At 36.1% G+C, this 13624-nt stretch overlaps 1 protein-coding gene across 4 annotated transcripts in view; it reads right to left on the reverse strand.

The window, feature by feature from the left end:
• PNPLA7 (patatin like phospholipase domain containing 7) overlaps window positions 1-13624 on the reverse strand; it is a 226450-nt gene that overhangs the window by 206407 nt on the left and 6419 nt on the right. For all 4 annotated transcript variants that reach the window (XR_004231932.1, XM_031951881.1, XM_012554075.2 and 1 more), the window contains exons 5-8: window positions 13208-13290; window positions 10751-10842; window positions 10189-10329; window positions 791-950 (exon numbers count right to left, since the gene is read on the reverse strand). Coding sequence is in view for 3 of the 4 variants with exons in the window: in XM_031951881.1 (XP_031807741.1) it covers window positions 791-950; window positions 10189-10329; window positions 10751-10842; window positions 13208-13290 (476 nt within the window). In the remaining variant the exon portion in view is untranslated. The remainder of the gene's footprint in view (window positions 1-790; window positions 951-10188; window positions 10330-10750; window positions 10843-13207; window positions 13291-13624) is intronic.

A 13624-nucleotide genomic window follows, 5' to 3' on the forward strand; every position in this document is an offset into this window, starting at 1 on the left:
GAAACATGAGGGCCTACAGTGCCTGCTTTAAATCTCTGAAGCAGAGTCTGTGCTAATTTTTCTGGCTTTGAATATAAAAACCTAACATCATTTCAGAAAAGAATGAAGAAAACCTCTTTGCTCTGTGTGAACCATATTCCCACCCTTCAGCAGTAGCTTGTCTTAGCTCAGCATTTCCTCACTCCCTAGACTCACACCCACAAGACAGAGAAATAATTATTTTAAGTCATTTGGAGGAAATTGCTAGCAAGAATACAACAGGTTCATACAGGGTCCTCAGAAACTGATTCTAGTGAAAGGGAATTAGTAGCACCCAAGTTCTAGTGTCAAACCCTTGTAAGAAAGTGCTAACCTAGTATACCTACAACAAACCATGCTGGTATCTTTAGGCTAGAAGGAGGGATTTTTCCCTCACTAATAATTACATGCCAGTTCTACATAGATTGAACTAAACATTGTGAGAAGTTTTCCTATATTTGTTCATTCAGGGAAGTATATTTCATGCAGACCACTGCAAAAACTTTATGAAAGTCATTTGAAGTCAAAGGATCTATCTCCTTAAATGAGACACAGATTACAAGCCTACCTAGTTTACAAACTCATTTAGAGAATGAGCTATATCTTAATATTACATGATAGTAACTCAGAAAATACATGTTTTGAAAAATAGGGATCTTGAGGCACAGATAAACTCAAGGTTTCTAACATCTAACTATATACTCTCTAGCCTCTCCACAAATACTATAAGAGATCCTCAGCTCAGCCAACACTGGTCAATGGACATTCTTACATTTTCCTGAATGCAAACTTCCAATCTCCCATCCTGTACCACATAAATACTGTTGTCAAGATCTCCAGGACGGAAGATGTACTCTCCTTCTTGTAACTGCACAAAAACCATGTGTTTGCAGAGTTCCAGAAACAGTGGCTTCTCAAAGTGGCCCAGGACTCTGTGAGAAGAAAACAGCAATTTTTCTTAGGGGAATTCTCTTAGAGTAGGAAGAAAAGCATAAGTTTTATAGAGATAAGAGGTGATGCTAAAGGGGGAAAAATAACAAAACCTGCAATATTACAAAAAATATTTAGCATCTTTAAGAGAATGGATTTTCATGAGGCTGGAAATTGATTGAGCAAGTACCTAAGTCTTTACATATATGAATTAGATAGTTATCTGAAAAGATAATCTCAAATATCTAAAGTGACTAAATAGTCATTCTTGTAACTTTTTAATTTCCACAAACTCAAAGCACTAAGAAACCATTAAAATAAACTTTAGGACCAGCCCTATGAAAGGATCCAAATTACAAGCTGGGGTGGAGAAGATTAAAAAAAAATGCTTATATTCCAACATCAAGTCAGGGCCTGTCATAAGCGGAAGCCAGATTAATGACTTCTGACCCATTTAAATATCCAACTTTACTCTAAATTTAATGAGAAAGATTAAAAGTTGTAGATACACAATGAAACATTAAGTATATAATGAAAAAGTAATGAGAAATAAAGCAGATTAACAGATCACTCTGCTGCTAGGGAAAAATCCTGCTGTACCTAGATGAAAGTTCTAGTCATTATTAAAGATTATACTTGAGTACAATGGAAAATGGTTTCAGAAATAATGACATAATTAGGACAAAAGCATGGCAGGATCTAGGGCAGAACTTCTTCCTAAAACAGGTCTCTTTATCTACAAACCAACCACAAACCAGATGTAGTTCAAGTTAGAAAAATAATTTGAAGATCTTATGTCTATGAAGTAGATAATAAAATGACAATAATAAGAACTAACATTATATAGCACTTATTATGAGCCAGGAACTGTGCTAAGCACTTTACAATTATAATTTCAATTGATCCTCATAAAAACTCTGGGAAACAAATGCTACTATTATCTCCATTTTGCAGATGAGGAAATTGAGGTGGACAGAGATTAAGTGACTCCTCCAGGGTTCCACAGCTAAGAAGTATATAAGGTTGGATTTGAATTCAGGCTTTCCCATCCCTAAGTCCATCACTACATTCTGGAAGGACAGAGCCCACAAAGACAATTTTTCTGCTCAAAAAAGGTCAGAAGGCTTTTAAGAAAGGTCAATCTCATTGGGGTCAAAGGGGTGCACAGCCCAGCACAAACAGTGTCCAGGAAAGCCAGTGGGAAAATCTTAATCACTGTGGATCAGCAACTAAGACCTCAAAACTGGTTCAGTAGCAGAGCAGACCCAGTGGGGTAGCCTCTAATCCCAGTGTAGAAGGCAAATTGCCAACCTGGAAAGCAAGGAACAACTAAGGGAACTAGGTTGTGCTATATCGCCACTCCCTACCTCAGTGCTGTGAGCAACTTACCAAACACAAGGAAGCCATGTGCTCAAAGCCAAGGCTCCAAGCTGCATAAGAAGTTTGGAACAGAGCCCCCCCTTTACCCCAGGAGAAGAATTCATTTAAATCAAGAAACTGGGGGGCCGAGAAGAGAGGGAGGGAAGAAGGGAAGAAGGAAGGGAAGAGGAAGGAAGGAAGGAAAGAAAGGAAGGAAGGAAGGAAGGAAGGAAGGAAGGAAGGAAGGAAGGAAGGAAGGAAATGAGCAAGAAATAAAAAAAAAACCTTAACCATAGAAAGTTACTATGGTGATAGGGAAGACTGAAACACCAATTCAGAAGAGGACAAAATGCCTACATATGAAACTTCAAGTCCAAAAACCCTTCTTGGAAGAGTTCATAAAGGATATTAAAAGTTAAATAAGAGAAGTAGAAGAAAAAGATGGGAAAAGAAATGAAAAATTTGCAAAAAAGAGTCACAATCTGGAAAAGGAAGGACAAAAATTGACTGAAGAAAACAATTCCTTAAAAAAATACAATTGGTCAAATGCCAAAAAAAAAAAAAAAAAATCCACTGATGAGAGAATCAGAAGTGAAAATTTTAAAAAAAGAATGCTAAAAATAAAAATAATAAATTAGAAAAATGTCAAAAGAATTACAAACCATTAATCACATGAAAAATAGTTTCAAATCATGGAGAAATAAATATCAAAATAACTCAGATTTCACCTCATATCCAACAAACTAGTACAAATAATAAAATTTGTAAATATTCAAATTTGGAAAGAATAAGGTAAAAACAGGCACATTGATAAACCACTAGTAAAGCTGTAAAGTGGTTCAAACATCTGAGAAAATTATTTGGAATTATGCTTTTAAATCAATGACTAAAATGTCCAAATCCTCTGACTCAAATCCCACATAGCCTTAAGAGATATTATGACTTAAACAATAAAAATAATATATACCTGTCCTGATTCTTTCTACCTTCCTGATTCTATTTCCCTTCTGTCTTTTTCACTGGTCCCATGATTTTGCGATGAAGCTCCCAAAGTTCAGAGGCTGATTTTAGGACATTTTCCTAGATTTAACACCTTATTATTTCTCTGCCACCCAAGTCTCATAATTATGAGAACCTAAATATCTGGAAGTCAAAAGTAGTGATAGTCATCCCCTCTTGATTCTGTACTCAGTCATTACAGAACCCTAAAGATCAGATAGCCTTTTTTCATACTTACCAAATAGATAAGAAGATCCAATTTACAACAAAATATTTATAATGAGATGTTTTGTATTACCGAAGATTGTAGATAAAATGGAAGCCCATTGGCTGAAGAATGATTAAACAAACTGTGGCACATAAATCTAATGAAAAATTACTGTCATAAGAAACAATTAACATAAATTCAAAATAGCCTAGGAAGATTTATACATGGTGAAGAAAACAGAACCAGGAAAACAATACAGCGACCATATAAAACAACAAACATTATCAACAAAACAATGACTACAACAACATAAATGGAAAGAACATACTGAACATTATGTAATTATAATGACCCAACTTGTTCTTAAAGAGTTGAAAAAATGCTCTTCTTCCACTGGTGGCAGTGGAAAGCTAGGAGCATGCCAGACAGCATATCCTGTTACACACAGCTGATAAATTTTGGCTGATTTAGCCAGATTACTCTTTTTCTCTTGCTTTTTAGACTTTGTTATAGAGGATGAGTCACTGAATAGAAAAGGGGGAGAAAATATATTTCAAAATGAAAGTGATATAAAAAGAAAAGATATTTAAAAACAAAAAATAACTTCACAGACCCTAAACTAATCTTTGTATTTGCTCACTTAAAGATCATGAATAATCTAATTGCCAATTCCAATGGCCTTTTTTAGTCCTCAAATCTTCTGATCTCTGCAGTGCCTGACAATGTTGACCACTCCTGCTACTGAGTAAAACTATATCTTTCTTATAAATACACATTACACACACACACACACACACACACACACACACACACACACACCCCTCTCCCTTGGCTTCTAAAGCAAAACACACTCAATTCTCTTCCCACTTTCCTAATTCTTCTCCTCCCTTCTTTTCTCTTTACTAGTCTCATGACACTCTCAAAAGGGTCTCAAGAGTCAGAGTATGATTACAGGATACCCCTCTGGACTTAACTATCTCTTATTCTTCCTCTGCCACCCAAATCTCATAACCATAAGAACCTACACATCTGAAAATTCAAAGAGGTGCCTCCTTGATTCTATGCTCAGTCATCCAGGACTCTAAAGATCAGGTAGCCTTTTTTTCACACTCAACAAAGCCTCAAACAAGGAAAAGGGAGAAGTGTACACCCTGACCCTAACTTATCTCTAGAGTACCCATTCAAAACCATTACTCAGGAACCTTTCCTCCCCCCTAAGGTTCATTCTGCCCATGTTTATCACTCTGTCCAAATCCTTATTTGGAGTAATAAACCAACCATTTCATCATTCTCCCTCCATATTCAAGGAGTATGAGACAGGGGTCCTGACTTTCTTTCCACCCTAATCCCCTACCTTGTACTTAGGGATTTAAATATACACTTTGATGCCCTCCTCAAAAACTCTGGTTTCTTAGTTCACCAGCCTCCTAAATTCCTATGATCTTCATCTTCATGTCATTTCAACCTTACAAAGGATGGTCCTACCCTTCATTTCATCATCATGCACAACTGATCTACCTCCAACATCCAGAAATCTGAAATTTTCCTCTGAAACTAGAGTTCCCTTTCCTTCGAACTTCTAATATTTAAACACATGTTTCTTTTGGCTTGTAATTGCCTTCTTTTTTTTAATTTTTATTTTTTTATTTAATAGCCTTTTATTTACAGGTCATATGTATGGGTAACTTTACAGCATTAACAATCGCCAAACCTCTTGTTCCAATTTTTCACCTCTTACCCCCCCACCCGCTCCCCCAGATGACAGGATGACCAGTAGATGTTAAATATACTAAAATATAAATTAGATACACAATAAGTATACATGACCAAACTGTTATTTTGCTGTACAAAAAGAATCAGACTCTGAAATATTGTACAATTAGCTTGTGAAGGAAATCAAAAATGCAGGTGGGCATAAATATAGGGATTGGGAATTCAATGTAATGGTTTTTAGTCATCTCCCAGAGTTCTTTCTCTGGGCGTAGCTGGTTCAGTTCATTACTGCTCCGTTGGAAATGATTTGGTTGATCTCATTGCTGAGGATGGCCAGGTCCATCAGAACTGGTCATCATATAGTATTGTTGTTGAAGTATATAATGATCTCCTGGTCCTGCTCATTTCACTCAGCATCAGTTCGTGTAAGTCTCTCCAGGCCTTTCTAAAATCATCCTGTTGGTCATTTCTTACAGAACAATAATATTCCATAATATTCATATACCACAATTTATTCAGCCATTCTCCAACTGATGGGCATCCACTCAGTTTCCAGTTTCTAGCCACTACAAAGAGGGCTGCCACAAACATTCGTGCACATACAGGTCCCTTTCCCTTCTTTATGATCTCTTTGGGATAAAAGCCCAGTAGTAATACTGCTGGATCAAAGGGTATGCACAGTTTAATAACTTTTTGAGCATAGTTCCAAACTACTCTCCAGAATGGTTGTAATCCTTGCTTTCTATCCCCCAACCTCATGATTCTTACTGATAGACACCTGTGGAACAATGAAAAGAGCCTTGGTTTGGAGTCACAAGTTAAAACCCAAATTTTGTCACTTTTGGCTTGTGGGAACTTCAGCAAATCATTTAATATCTCTGGGCACCAGTTTACTTGCATATAAAATGAAAAAGCTAGACTTAAAGGCTCCATGCAGCTCCGGGGCTTGGACCCCTTGCCTACTTATCCTATCACCACTCATGTCCTTCCAAATGCAAGCCACCACCCAATTTCTCTGGTCATGTCTTCCTGAAGGCTCTGAGAATAAGTCATGTACCTCATTCAAGCCATTAGAAGAACACAGAAGCTATTCCAAACTTTTTTCTCTCAACTTCCTCCATTGTCTATTCCCTCATCCTTCTCAGCAAAGAACCTCATCTTCTATTTTACTAAAAAAAATAAAAATGTAAGTCATTGCAAGCTCCCTCTCTCCCTTATTCCACAACTCAAAACCTCTCATCATCCCACATTCTCTCTTCCTGTGGCCCTTCTTACCAAAACTAGACCCTTCATTCATGTTCCTAATTTTATTCCTCCTTTGCCCTCATCCTACAATGTCCAAAGCATGCTGTTTTGATCATTTCCTCTTTCCTGATTTCATTATTCATTCATTTACCATTTGATGTGCCATTCATTCATTCAATCTTCATGTCTAAAACCTTGGGGTATCTTTTCTCTTCCCTCTCTCAAACTGTTTATATGTCTTTCAGTTACCAAATCCTATCAATTCTAGCTCCACAATCTAATTTACCCCCTACTCTCTATTTCCATTGGTGCCACTAATACAGGGCCTCTTTATCATCCACCAAGTCTACTACAATGGTCTTCAAACCACATTTCACATTACTGTCAGAATAATGTTCATTAAACATAGAGCTGGCCGTGGATTATCAAAAGTTATCAGTGGCTCACTACTGTCCCCTGAGTAAAAGTCAAATTCCTCCACCTAGAAATCAAGGATCTCCACAATCTGGCACCTCCCTATCTTTCCAGACTCCCATCCCTATTCCATATTATTCCATGCCACATACTTCATTCTCTGGTCAACTGAACTGCTTTATTTCCCCTAAAAAAAATCCTACTTGCTTTCTTTTTTTTTTTTTTGGTTACACTGTATTTATTATAGCTGGAATGTCTCTCTCCCTCATCTTCTTTGACTGCTGAATCTTTAGTTATTATTATTATTATTATTATTATTTTGCTGAGGTAATTAGGGTTAAGTAACTTGCCCAGGGTCACACAGCTAGGAAGTGTTAAGTGTCTGAGGTCACATTTGAACTCAGGTCCTCCTGACTTCAGGGCTGTTGCTCTATCCTCTGTGCCACTTAGCTGCCTCTCTAGTTATTCTTTAAAGCCTAGTTTAGATCCCATCTTTGCCCTGAACCTTTACCTGATTTTGCCCCCATCTATCATTGGTAATGTCTTCTCCCTTTGCACTTCAAAAGGACTTCATTTTTCATCTCTTTCATGAAATTACATATTATTTTTTATAAGTTGAATGTTCAGTCGTCTTTAGTAGTGTTCAACTCTTTGTGACCCCATTTGGATTTCTCTTGGCAAAGACAATGATATGTTTTGCTTTTCTTTCTCCAGATCATTTTACAAATGAGGAAATTAAGACAAACAGGGTTAAGTAACTGGCCCAGACATAGCTAGTAAATGTCTGAGGTCAGATTTGAACTTCAGAAGGTAAGCCTTTCTGAATCCAGGCCCTGCACTCTATCCACTGTGTCACTTAGCTGCTCATTTGTATATATGTCTTACTTCCTACTAAAGAGAGACAGCTGAAATAGACTAGAAAGAACATTAGATTTGGACTTGAATTCAAATCTTGGTATTGACACTTATGAGTAATCTAACCTTATACAAACCAATCAACCTTCCTAAGCCTCAATTTTGTGATCTATTAAATGGGCATTATAATATATTTAATAGCTATTGCATAAGGTTGTTGTGAGAATAATAAAATAATGTATACATAATTTTCTTTGCAGAGCCTGGAAAGAGCTGGGCCTTTGGTCCAAAGTGGCTTTTGTCTAGAGGTAGCATTTGGGAAGATAACAAAACCACAATTCTCTTCTTCCAAAATGAAAGCTAAAGTAGAAGTTGTTTCTTCTGTCTACCAGCAGGATGCTCTTTCTGACCACTGGCCATTCCTTTTCAACACAGCCATCTGTTCCCCATAGCAGGGCACAAGGGAACCAATCAGAAATTTCTAGTTGTCCATGCCCTTTATTAAGAGGCCAAAGCAAAATTCTTCATAGAAAATGATAAGGTACAAGCTCCATGTAATGGCACTCAAAGGTCCATCCCCAAGCATGCTCTAATCTAATCTCATTCTTCCTTCCCTGCTATGCATGTAAAGTATTCCATAATTTTAAAGTGTTATTTAAAGTCAACTGATATTGTTATCATTACTAATAGTATATTATAAAGCCTATTAAAAAGGGAATGTTTTAAAGAATGAGACTATAAACAAATTTGAAGAACATAGGATAATTTACCTCAGACCTGTGGAGGAGGAAAGAATTTATGACCAAAGAACTAGAGATCATTATTGATCACAAAATAGATAATTTTGATTATATTAAGTTAAAAAGCTTTTGTACAAACAAAACTAATGCAGACAAGATTAGAAGGGAAGCAATAAAATGGGAAAATATCTTTACAGTAAAAGGTTCTCATAAAGGCCTCATTTCCAAAATATATAGAGAATTGACTCAAATTTATAAGAAATCAAGCCATTCTCCAATTGACAAATGGTCAAAGGATATGAACAGACAATTCTCAGATGAAGAAATTGAAACTATTTCTAGTCATATGAAAAGGTGTTCCAAATCATTATTAATCAGAGAAATGCAAATTAAGACAACTCTGAGATACCACTATACACCTCTCAGATTGGCTAAGATATCAGGAAAAGATAATGATGAATGTTGGAGGGGATGTGGGGAAACTGGGACACTGATGCATTGTTGCTGGAGTTGTGAACAGATCCAGCCATTCTGGAGAGCAATCTGGAATTATGCCCAAAAAGTTATCAAACTGTGCATACCCTTTAATCCAGCAGTGTTACTACTGGACTTATATCCCAAAGAGATTTTAAAGAAGGGAAAGGGACCTATATGTGTCAAAATGTTTGTGGCAGCCCTGGTCCAGTGGCCAGGAACTGGAAACTGAATGGATGCCCACCAATTGGAGAATGGCTGAGTATATTATGGTTTATGAATATTATGGAAAAATATTGTTCTGTAAGAAATGACCAGCAGGATGAATACAGAGAGACTTGGAAAGACTTACATGAACTGATGCTAAGTGAAATGAGCAGAACCAGGAGATCATTATACACTTAAACAACAATACTATATGAGGATCAATTCTGATGGAAGTGGCTATCTTCAATAATAAGAGGATCCAAATCATCCAATTGACAAGTAATGAACAGAACCAGCTACATCCAGCGAAAGAATACTGAGAAATGAGTGTGGACCATAACATAGCATTTACACTCTTTCTGTTATTGTTTGCTTACATTTTTGTTTTTCTTTCCAGATTATTTTTACCTTTTTTCTAAATCCAATTTTTCTTATGTAGCAAGACAACTGTATAAATATGTATATATATATACTGTATTTAACATATACTTTAGCATATTTAACATGTATAGGACTGCCTGCCATCTAGGGGAGGGAGTGAAGGGAAGGAAGGGAAAAGTTGGAACAGAAGTTTATGCAAGGGTCAATGTTGAAAAATTATCCATGCAGATGTTCTGTCAATAAAAAGCTATTTTTTTAAAAGGGGGGGGAATGCTTCTTATCTAAACTCTGTATTTTCCCAAGTACTTCTTTACTTAAAATAAGTAGAAGATTGTTGGAGGCTAAATGAGATAACATATAAGTGTTATTTTAAAGTCAATTGATATTATCACTGTTGCTACTGAATAACTTAGAACACATGTTTTATATATGTATGTATATATTATATATTTATTACCTAACACTTAAAATAACACTTATATGTTACTTACTTACTACTATTATTACTACTACTATCACTACAACTACTCTGTAAGGTCCATGAAAACAGAGATTGTTCCTTATCTAAATTTTATGTTTCCCCTAGAGCATAATCTATACCTCCTCCCCACAGTATAAGTGCCTTAAAAACATTTGTTGAATTACCGGACATTTTTCAGCATGTATAAGACCTCAGATGGTAGATGAGAATTTTTAACATCAAACTCAGTGAGATCAGCTTCTAACAAGGAGGGAGGGGGCTCCTTTGGCTGCAAGGTGGGATAGTCCTTCTTGAACCGCAGGATCCTAAAAGGGAAAATGAATAAACCCACTGAAGAAAAGGTCTATGGTCCACAGATTTGGGGGAAAAAAAAAAAGTCATCCAAAACTCCCCCTTAAACTTTAACCATTTTATGCCTAGTAACATCCAAGGCAGTTTTTCCAGATAACCAGTAAACTACATGAGCACTGTCTAGCCCAGTAGGTCTTTAGGAGCACAAGTTTATTGTCCTATTAGTCTGAACTCTACAGAATTATGAACTGTATCAATAAGGAAAAAACATAAGACTACCTTTCGTAATATTAGGTTACCTGCTCATCCAAATTAATCCTAACTACTGTTCCCTAACATTACAGTAGTCAATGATAACTTAATTGTACCTGAAGCAGTCACTTAGCTCCCTCTAGAAAATGCCTATATACAATTATTCAACCCCCATCTCCATACCTTTTAGCCAAAGACAGAACTTTGGTTCTCTTCCTCATTCTCTGCCGGGGCACAGTGCTGTAACCAACAAGACTGTTTGGCAGGGTACTCACCTACGGAGAAAAAGGCATTCAACTGTGGCTACTTCTAAATAGAAGAAAATGAAAAACCTAAAAAAGGCAGGAAATTCAGTCTCATAGACTAGAGAAAAGAAAAAAATGCTCAAGATTTCTCCCAGGTTTTTAGAAAGAGGTCTAAGCACAGACATAACTTTTTTATACATATATCCAGTAGTGTATAATAGATTTGAAATTTCATGTACAATGATCTTTTTTTTTTAATTATATCATACCGGAGCTAGATGGTATAGTGGATAGAGTACTGGCTCTGGAGTCAGGAAGACCTGAGATCAAATGGAGCTTCAAGCAATTAACATTTACTAGCTATGTGACCTTGAGCAAATCACTTAGCCTCAACTGCCTCACAGCAAAAAAAAAAAAAAAAAGTGTATATACAAACATACACAGCCATACACACACATACACACACACACGCATATAATGCTGTGAAAATTCTTGTTTTATTCTATAAATTAAAAAGAAAAAATCAGAAAAAACATCTAATTCTATAAAGGGTAATATCACTAATAAAGGTAAATTGTTACTTAAAATTTTATTTTTCACAACCATTTTATATCTATTCCATTTATAGTGCTGTATCACCACAGCAGCTAGGTTGCACAGTAGATAGAGCACCAATCCTGGAATCAAGAAGACCGGAGTTCAAATACAATCTCAGAAGCTCACTATCTGTGTGACCTTGAGCAAGTTATTTAACTCTATTTGCCTCAGTTCTTCATCTATAAAATGAGCTGGAGAAGGAAATGGCAAACCAATTTAATATCTTTGTCAAGAAAACCCCAAATGAAGTCAGAGAGTGAAACAAATGAAATGACTCCACAACAATTGCCACACTAATTATGTTTGAATGAGTATGACCCATACTTCTGTGATAAAAGTTGGAAATATTTTTATTCATGTTTTTGAAATAAAAGTAACCTAAGAGGACTTAAATTTCACAACATAAAACATACAACATTGGTGAAAGTGTAATAATGGAATTGATATTTACATATATATATATATATATATATATGTCACTTCTTAATTACTAATATATGTATGTGTGTGTATGTGTATACATATATATACATATATATGTATATATATGTATATATATGATTGAAAAATACAATGAGGAATAAGCCATGAAAGTAATTTTAGTGGTTTGGTATAAATGAGTACAATCCACTGAATGATTTTTCTCAACATTTCCCAAGTGCCAGAGCACTACTATGAAGGGAGGCAAGGAAAACTGATCTATTTACAGCCCAAAGAATAAGCCAATGATAGGAGGAGTAAAATCAAGGACTTCTCCTGATCACAGCCCTTTCAGAATGTTAAGTACACAAAAAATGGAGGTTATCTCTAAAAGCATCATTCTTGGCATGACATATTTTATGTGGGTTTATTTTTTTTGTATCCTGCAACTTTGCTAAAGGTGTGGATTATTTCTAATAGCTTTTTAGTAGAATCTCTGGGGTTCTCTAAGTATACCATCATATCATCAGCAAAGAGTGATAATTTGGTTTCCTCATTACCTACTCTAATTTCTTTAATCTCTTTCTCAACTCTTATTTGGCATGAGATGTTTAAGTCAGATAGCTCCATTATCCACTACAGGATAATATTCTAAGCTGAAGCAGAAGGAAACCTATTTTAGGTCTTCATTTGAAGGCAGACCACAGTGCCACCTGGGGAAAATGAGGAGCATTACTTCTGACAGGTGCTCAGGAATAAATGGGTTTAATAACTTTCCTGACCCCTCCAACAATTTGCTGTCTTATCAAGTTGTTTAGTGTATAGTCCATATCTCCGAGAAGAGACATCTTTAAGCCTTCATGCATTTGCCAAAGGCAGAATCCCAAGTTCCCCAAACCAAATGCCACATTTTACCAATTCTCATCCGTGACTATTTAATAGCATGCAATTGCTAATTATTCTTCAAGACTACTTGTGGGTTGAGGGTTAACATAGTTACACAGTTGTCTCTTCTCAAGAACAGCTGAGGTAGCATGAAAGGGGAATACTATGCCCAATTAAGCAGTTGGGATGAGAACTTATAGCAGTTCACTATTACTTTTGCCTCTCCTTAGGAGTTTTTCCCTTTCACATATGGGATACTCAAAGGAACTTTGTTTTATGTAAGTTTTATGAGCATCTTCTGCAAGAAAACTACCTAGTTTTCTATCTTCAATTGGGATCAGGAGCAGCATTGTAACTAGCAAGCATCTAATAAATATTTGCCAATTGGCTAAATCAAATAGAGAACAATTTCCTGGATTCTAAGTGGCCCCTGTGCTCAGAGACAACTCCATTGGATTTACTTCATTACTCCAATCTATTACTGCATACTTACCTTCCTCATGATCTTTCGGCCATAAAACATCATTTTGTCTCTTTTACGGAACCTGTACTGAGGAGATACTGAAAGCTCTTGTGCTGAAAGGCAGAAAAGGAAACAATACAGCCACCACTGGGTTTCTAAAAACAATTTCTAGCAAAGACAAGAGATGCACATTTCAAATAGTAGAGGGGTGGGGTTAGAAGTACATAGAATGAATCTGGCAAATAAAATACCCCACTGGATTTAAAATCAAACTATTAGGAACTTTTCTTTCCTTTTCTCACTCATTGTTCAGGCCCCTGAGAAAGCAGATATTGTAAGCTAAGCTCCACTTCTTTATCTTAGCATTACTTAACATTTAGAAAAAGTATGTCAGTATAATTAGTGAATTCCTCCTCTAAATTACCTAGGCAGATCAGCCCCACAAAT

This window comes from Sarcophilus harrisii, chromosome 2 (genome assembly GCF_902635505.1).
Source record: "Sarcophilus harrisii chromosome 2, mSarHar1.11, whole genome shotgun sequence".
NCBI classification, from domain to species: Eukaryota; Metazoa; Chordata; class Mammalia; order Dasyuromorphia; family Dasyuridae; genus Sarcophilus; species Sarcophilus harrisii.